Here is a 9,392-nt window from a genome sequence, read left to right as displayed (position 1 = left end):
CTCTGACAGACTCATCAATATCTTTGAAAATGCTCCCGTCCTTAGCCATGTGGTTACTACAACCACTATCCAAGTACCAGTTTTCTTCTTTATCACGACTAGAGACTTGGTTGGCATAGAATAGTTGTTGGTCATGTTTGCATTCTTCAGTGAAATTGGCCTGATGATTATTTTTGTTGCGACAATTTTGCTCTGAGTGCCCAAATCTTTTGCAATATTGGCATTGTATCTTTCCTCGATATCGACAATATTTTTCTGAATGGCCTGACTTCTGGCATATGCCGCAAGGAAGATATTTTGCTTGATTGTTTCTAGAGAAATCTTTAGAAATCTCTTTGTTTCTAGAATGTTCCGCACCAATATTATTTCTTCTTTGATATTCTTTATTCTGAGACCTTAGTCTGAGCTTTGATTGAAAGGCATTTTCTAGTGAACCTTCATCATGCTTACTCAATCTTTGCTCATAAGCTTCTAGAGAGCCCATTAATTCTGTTACTGATAGAGTAGACAAATCTTTGGTTTGCTCAATCGTAGTAACTATTGAGTCATATTTTTGGGGAATTGAAATCAGAATTTTCTCAACAATTCTTTTGTCAAGAATATTTTCCCCATAGGCTTTCATTTGATTGACTATTTCTTTTATTTTAGAATAATAGTCTTTTATGGTCTCAGACTCTTTCATCTTAAGTAATTCAAACTCACGCCTAAGAGTTTGAAGTTTAATGGTGCGTACCTTAACACTACCATGAAACTCCTCCTTTAGTGTATCTCATGCTTCTTTGGCACTTATAGCTCCCATTATTCTTGGAAAAATAGTCTCCGCCAAGGCTTGTTGTAGAATAAATAACGTCTTTGCATCCTTTTGCACATTCTCTTTCAACTCCTTTTTCTAAGCCACGGTAAGAGTTGAAGTATTCTCTGGAGTAGTGAATCCTTCTTCTACAATATCCCACAAATCTTGGGACCGGAAGAAAGTAGTCATTTTTGTGCTCCAAAAATCATAGTTTTCTCCGGTGAAAAATGGGATAGGAATTGATGATGATTGAATAGTGCTAGCCATAGCTCAAAGAGTATAAAGATGGTTTAGTATGGATGTGAGATTTTTGGAGGTAGTTGGAAATGGATAGAGTAATATTCTACGTCCAGTGTATGACCAAACGTAGCTTTGATGCCACTGAGAGTATTTTAGAAATGAAAGTTATAGTAGTGAAAATAGAAGTGGAGAAGCTTTGGAGCTGCACAACTTAGAATGGTTTGCTTCTTATTTTGATGCTACCCAAATGAAGGATGAGTGCCTATTTATAGGCTTTCTACAACACTTATGAATTTCTAGATAGTTTCATAAGTATATAGTATACATTTTTCTCAAGATTTCTAGATACTTCTTTAATTATAATACTAAATGCCTATAATAGAATATACTAGAAGCTTAGGATAATTCTAGATATTATGATACAATCATCACTACTTATTTTTACACAAGTGTGGAAGCTTCTAGAAAGTGTGCATCAATATTTTATCAAATATGAATGATGGTCAAGTAAAGTATTTCTTAAATATAGAGTTTCCTAATTAAGCCCTTATGTATTTCCTATAAGTTTACTCATCCTCTTTTTTCTAAAGCATATTTAGTTTGATTCTTGAATTATCAATATGTTTCTATTGTAAAAAAAGTTCCCTTCTATGTGGAAAATGCTTGTATGAATAATCATGATTTTATGTATTAACAATTCCTCATTATTTGTAATGTAACATTGAGCAGCGTTAAAATCTTTTTTTGGAGAAAGATTTCATGTAGAGTCCATATAATCATATCTAATGCACTTTTTCTAGATTAACATATCAAGATATGTTTAAATTAAAAAAAATTACTGAAATTTCTTTAGTATATGACTATATGTACGATAGTAACCCAATATTCCATGTAATGGAAAAGAATGACAAATAAAAAAACTATAAATTATTGAGACCTGAAGCATACGCAAAATCGTGGGGGTATGTTATTGATTTTTCTAATTTTTAAAAATGTAATTAGGAGATCAGGGAGGAGATTTTATTCTTACGTCAAAGTATAACTCACGAAATTTAATAGATTTTTCTCAATTAAGAAATCCACAATAATATATATTATTATCAGAGAGCTTTGGCTCTAAGCAATAAACATTACATGTTAAGATATTCGAGCTTTAATTATTAACTAAATCAATAATTATGCGACACGTAAGGGATGACGATACCGTTGTTCAATTAATTTACTTTAATCAAGTAGTTGGCTTAAGATGAGTACATATTTGCTATCCTACAATTTGTGTTACTGTACTTGTTATTAGTGCTGATTAATCAGCAAATTAGTTAATTATTAATTTTTTAACTTAAATATATTTTTTAACAAATTAGGATTTATGATTATTTGTCAATTAAACATTTTATTTAATATAAAATATAAACATTTTTTATATAAAAACCAAATCTAGCAAGAGAGGAAAATTTTACGGTTTTAACTAGACACACAAAAATTTAATCACCTAAAAAACTTTATAAAATCACTTTTTTTTAAGGCTTCAACATTGATTAGAGTTTAGTGCAGTAGTGACAAGTATAGTCCCATACCTGTACCAAAAATAATTATTTTATCGAAGGGCCTCAGGGAAAAATATATAGTCTGAAAATTATGAGATAGACATGGTTTACCGTATTATATTGGGCGTTTAAATTATTGTTTAGCGTAATACACATATTGAAAAAAGGTATTATTGTTCAAATAATATTTTTTGTGACATTATAAAGAAAGATATTTGGAGTGGATAGTTAAATTCCAACTATGAAAATATTTCATTGTTTTTTTCACATTAAAATTGGAATACACATGATATATTTATATATATTATATAGTAAAAATAGAAAATAACAAAATAAGTTAGGGGCTAAATATAGGTCTCCGTAATATATATTTAAAACTTATTCAAAAAACTAATTTCAGTCATTGACTCAAATGAGGTAGTTCTCAACTTCTGAGAATAATAAATCTGTACTTATAACAATCATGCATGAATGATGGAAAAAATTAAAAGTCAATTAATGAATTAATGATCATAAGAATATTTAATAAAATCATATACTGGTTCATCTATAAATTTTAATCATTTAATAAGATTTGAAAGTTAATATTAATTAGTATCATTTCTTACTACCAATTCTTTATTGATTGTCCTAAATTGTTGTTTGGATGAATTACGTTATGTTTATTGTATATATGAAAAATTGTAGGAAAATATAGTATATGAAATTATAATTGTGGTCAAGGTATCTCCAAAATTGTAACATTGCAACTGCAATGACAATTAAAAAGACAATTTAAAATACTGTAAATATCAACAATAATTATTTCTGTTACTATGTATTTTTATTTAGGGGGACTTATATTAATCACGCTGCTTCTACCGAATATATAACTGTTTTTTGTAGGACTTATTGTTATTATTGGGACTAGGGATAAGCATGATCTAACTTTATCCGCTCACTTAATATGATTGGATTATGATTAAATTCAAATATGGTTGGATCTTATCTCGTCTAGAATTGAGTTCAGGTTCAAAAATTAGTCTTGACCAATATTTAGGGTCGAATAGAGACTAAACATGACTCGTATCATGATGACTTACTCATATGTTTGTATGTGTCTTTATTCAAACGTGTATAGTGTAATGATACATTTTTTATCGAGAGTATTATATATCAAATTAGATATTCATAATAATAAATAATATTGAGATAACTTTATCTAATATGCATTATATTTAATCGTACCTAAGGTCAAATTCAGTTTTAAAGGTTGACTATGTCAATATTTAGGATAAGGTTAGCTCCTCGTATAGGGTTGGATCTAGGTTCAAAAAATGATTAATAACATTTAATATTGGGTAAGTGACAAACATTAATCCGACTGAATCCAACTCATATTCACCTAGGACACATATAGTTACCTATTTCGTAAAGGATCGAACTAATGTGCGAACTCGTTATTAGTTCACTTCGATGCGAACTAATTTAGGATTGTTGGATTGAATAATGATGTTACCGGCTACTGTGGAGAAAACCTTTCAGAAGTCGGTTTTGGAAGGTAAGACTTACAGGTGGACGTCTTGTTCTAGATACATGACTTCAAGGACGTCTTGTCCAATACTAAAGTCGGTATGGCGGATCACGACTTCTTGTCTGACATTGTTTTTTAAGGAAACGACTTCAGTGATTCGTATGGTTATATTAGCTTCTCTATATTAGATTCATGCGCAGTGAGGTATTATAGTTGGTTCTTCCATCATAGTGGAATATAGTGACTTCTTCCAACATAGTATATTGAAGGGATGAATTTGCATATATAAGGTTCTAGTTTGTTATTTATTTAATATTTTTATATATGTTTTCATATATATTTTTTAGTTATATGTTTGTTATCTGTAATTATTATTTTTACTGTTTGTTCCTTGTTTGGTAGTAATTTTTTGTGAACCAAAAATAGAATTATTGATTAATGTTGTGTTTGTTTTTATCTATTAGATGGAAGAAGAAATTGATATGAATGAAAATTACTATGATCAAATATTAATTTTTTTTAAAGAAAATATATAATGTATTTGTTTTTATTTTAGTAATATAAATGTTATATTTTACTGATTCTAGGTGGTAGATGAATTTGATAATAGTGATACTGGAAATATGAATGAAACGTAGATGAAGTAAAGAATTTTAGGTTTTTGAACAACGATGTTGCATACGAATTTTACAAGATGTATGGTATGAAGAAAAGTTTTGGTATAAGAAAATATCATAATCGTCAGGATAAGGACGGTGGAATTGTATGACAATCATTTTTCTATGATAGAGAAGGATTTAGAGAGAAGAAAGATGGTGTGGTTCGGAAGAGGGTGCCCAGAAAAGACACAAGATGCGGTTGTTTAGCAAGAATGAAGATTCATGTTGACAAGGAAAAAAGAGGTTGGTATGTGAGTTATTTTTCCGATGAACATAACTATGAAGTGGTTGGTGAATATTATGGTGGGATGATAGCTTCTAACCGAAGAATGACTCAGACAAATATTGGTCAAATGAACATGATGAGAGAGTTGGGAATTGGAACGAAATTTTTTTTGCCTCATTTGCTGGCCAATGTGGTGGTTATCGCTACATTAGGTTTTCTAGGAAAGACATGTATAATCAAATCTAGAAGCAAAGAAGGATCAGAAATGACGACGCAAAAGCAGCCTTACAATACTTGAAGGAGTAATCAAAATCAGATTCTGCAATGTATTGGAGGCATATCGTAGATGAAGAAGGTAAGTTGCAACAGTTGTTATGGGCTTATGGATGTAGCATTTTCGACTACTCAATTTTCGGCGATGTTCTTACTTTTTATGCAACTTATAGTAGAAACAAATATAAATTTCCAGTCGTAATATTTTATGGTGTGAATCATCACAAGCAAACAACAGTATTTGCTGATGTTGTTGTGTCAAATGAGATAGAGGAAACATATGTGTGGATTTTAGAAAAAAATTTGGAGGCAATGAATGGGAAACAATCAAAGTGTGTTATCACATATGGAGACTTGGCGATGAAGAATTCAATCCAAAGAGTTTTTCCTGAAGCTCAGCATAGGTTATGCGCTTGACATATATGTAATAACGCTGGAAAAAAATATTAAGAAGAAGAACTTTCATAAGGATTTCTAGAAAGTTATGTATGTTGATGTTGAGGTTGAATAATTTCAAATGATGTGGGAGGAACTTATCATCAAACATGGGCTTCAAAATAATCTTTGGGCCACTCAGACTTATGATTGTAGAAGTATGTGGACCAAGTCTTATATCCATGGAAAGTTCTATACTGGTTTGCATACCACATCAGGATGTGAAGGGTTACATTAACAAATGGGGAGGTACATAGAGTCTGGATATAATTTGGTCGAGTGTTTACATAACTTTCAACAATGTTTAAGTCACACACGCAACAATGAGGTTGTTGAAGATTTTAAATCTTCTTATGGTGATGATTTGTTACAAACTTCTTATCATAATTTAGAGGGTCATGTTGCAACATTATATACCAGAACGGTTTTCAAAGAATTTGTTAAAGTGTTAGTAGAAACTGCAAAAATGAAGATAATTTCTACCCACCAAATATCAAGTCATGTAATATACAAAGTCAGAAAACATTATAGGCCCAACAAAAAATGACATGTTTTCCATTATGATGGCGGTTCTAATGTGGACATCAAATGTTCATGTAGAGGAATGAAATCATTTGGGATGCCATGTAGTCATAGTGTTTTTGTGTTACTAATTCTCGACATCACATATTTGCCTCCTTGTATGGTTCTTGATAGATGGACAATAAAAGCAAAGGATGCTCAATGTCTAAATTTTGAACAGTGTAACCTTAGTAAAGAATCTATTCAAAGCATCAAATACGAGGCAATGAGTGATGGTTGTAGAGTTTTGTATAACCTTGCTTGCAAAACAGAGGAAGACTTTAAAGAAATGATGGAAAAATTTACAATGAAAGTAGTATACTCTGATTGAAACAAAGTTCAAGTTCAATGCAAAAGGATGGTATTGGTAATAAAGACCAAGTAAGGGATCATGTTCGTGTGTCTCATAAAGGGTGAGTTGTTGGAACAAGCTCAAAAGGTAAGCAATGTAACCAATGTGACATATGTCTTTCCAAAGTCAATCATCACACCAGTATCGCATTGATGATATCATGCCTCAACGTCACTCTTTTTTTTACAGAAGATAGTGATTTCGTCAATACTTTATTGGGTACACCTCAATCAGCAAATGAATACCAAAACGACATCATGTTCAACATCAATCAAGATGATAGTGTTGGACCAAGTTCTTTTATCATTGATGATAATATTTTCCCTACCGGACAAACAGATACAAATGAAGATCAGACTACACATGAACATCGAGGAAGGCCACATGTCATAGGCAACCACGTAGGTGTGGGACATGAGGTCATTTAGGGAATCATTAAATTTAGTATTATTGTAACTTAGTTTTAAATAATTCATTTGTATTAACATTTTTCATTTACCAATTTTATTTTAGTTCTCTCTTTTAAAAAGGCCCCTAAACATTCACTTTTTATATTCAATAATTACAAATAAATAGGTCCAACATAATTACAAATAAATAGGCCCACACAAAAAGGAAGACATTGTCAAAAAATGAGTAATGTTTAACAAATTAAAGCTCATTGTCCCAACATGCTCAGAAGTTGGTAACACGTCCATTGTCCCAGCATGCTCAGAAGTCGGTAATATCAGTCACGACTTCTGCAAAGCGAATACGCCCTTCTATCTCACGACTTCTGAGAAAGAAGCAGAAGTGTTGCTACGCTACAACGACTTCTGTTCACAAACACCAACTCCAGCAATTGATAACACAAACAACAACTCAAATTTAAGGTCATCCAATGGCGATAAAACTACTTCACTTTGATACTCCTATGATTGTGGCACAAGTTATTGGTTGGCGGTACATGACCCACCATTCAATATAACCCAAATATTATCGGTCATAATAAGAATTGTTTTATATTATAAAAAAGTAATAATAATTATAAAATAAAAACATTTTTCCTACACTAGACTATTAAGATGTTAGGATCAATCTCGACCATAATATTTCTTAACTAAATTGTATAATAAATAAATTATATATTTATAATAAATATAATAAAATTGTAAATATAATATTATTGTTTGAAATATATAATTCGAAATTGTTTAATTGTGGACTATCTTACACTATCATGTTCAAATTATGATATGGTTTTAACTAATATTTTTCAGATTTGATCCATTAAATTAGATAACCAATATAATTTTTCTATTATGTCGGTATGAGCATTTATAACCGTGCAATAAAGTCTGAAAAGAAGGAATATTATTATTATTATTGAGGAGACTAAATTTAATTAAAAATTTAAAATAATAATAGGAGTAAAATCAGAAGTTTTGTCTTTTAACGGTTGGCGAGCTAGTTTGGTGGTCTTTGACATGAGCAGTGTTACCACCAATTAAAGGCTGGAACCTAAGTACCAACAACAAAATAAGATAAGTTTTTTTATTCCACAAAGATCAAACCCCAAATATAATGATTAAAAGATCGACTACCTACCATTTATTGCTATGTCTGGCCTTATTAGTAAGCTAGATATTACATTTTTCAATTTAAATTATATCAACCTCTCAAAAGTTTAATTTAATTAAATTCATCACCCCTCCGATTTAAAATATTATAATTATCTTTTCTAAGAAGGTCTATTTAATTATTTACCTGATTTACAAGGATACTCACTGTAACTAAATCACAAAATCAATGCAATTTACTATATTAGAAAGTATCCAAATAATAAGATATGAACTTTTTAGGAGGATATAAGATAAAACTTATTTTGTGAAGAAGAAATATATATAAATTATCAATATTTTTTAGGAGCTAAAACTTTTATTAGCTTTTAGGCTTGTTCCAAAGTGGCTTATATCAATATATATTATACTTTTTTATAAATAAAGTGGCCCACAAAGTACCACATGAATATATTAAGTTATTAGCATATACTTATTTAACTAAACACATCTTTCTCATTTCAACACTAAACATTGCCTTCTATTGTCACATGCTATGGTTGATCTAAATCACCACACCACCACCACCCCTTCCCAATCCCTATGGCAGCCCCACCGCCGCAGGCTCACTCTCCTAAGGCGGCGGAAGGTGCAATCGGTGCAGCTAGGTGGGAAGAGGTCGCGACGGCGGATGGTGGGGCTAGTCAGAATCTTTAAGAGGTTGAGGCTGAAATGGCTAAAGTTAAAGTATCTTTGCATGTTGAAAAAGCTTAAGGAATATTACAAAAACTTGATGAAGGATCTTGTTGAAGGTGCTGCAACCATTGAGACCTTTCACCAAAGGCTTCTTATGGAAAGTAGCTCTTTTGCTATGCCTCTTGGTGTTTCTAGTTTCTCTACCTACCCTTCTCGTTTAGGATCAGATTGTCCTAGAACCATTTTCATATAACAAAGTTAAAACAAGTTTCTCTTAGCTTCATTTTCTCTCTTTCATCATATTTATTATATGTAAGGAAACTCTACCTCCTTCGATTCTATGTAAGCTTCCCTTAATTTGTATTATATTTTTCTCTATTATTTCTATTCTTTATGAGTTTTCATCTAAGGAAATTGAATGAAATTATTTAGAACGGTTGAAAATGAAATATTATCATGGTCTAAGGATATTACAAGGTAGGGAAGATGAAATTACATGAATTGGGAGAGTTTTAGAGAAGAGAAGTGTGTTCAAATCAATTTCATAAGACATTCACCT

The 9,392-nt window shown here is 31.0% G+C and overlaps 1 protein-coding gene across 1 annotated transcript; it reads left to right on the top strand.

The window, feature by feature from the left end:
• Positions 8,620–9,086, top strand: LOC109328680. Its single transcript, XM_019562260.1, has one exon. The coding sequence runs from the start codon at positions 8,694–8,696 to the stop codon at positions 9,084–9,086; it is 393 nt and encodes a 130-aa protein (XP_019417805.1). The 5' UTR covers positions 8,620–8,693.

Source organism: Lupinus angustifolius, chromosome LG02 (assembly GCF_001865875.1).
Source record: "Lupinus angustifolius cultivar Tanjil chromosome LG02, LupAngTanjil_v1.0, whole genome shotgun sequence".
In the NCBI taxonomy this organism is placed as follows: Eukaryota; Viridiplantae; Streptophyta; class Magnoliopsida; order Fabales; family Fabaceae; genus Lupinus; species Lupinus angustifolius.
Note: the sequence above shows the minus strand (reverse complement) of the source record. Positions and strands in the feature narration are given on the sequence as shown.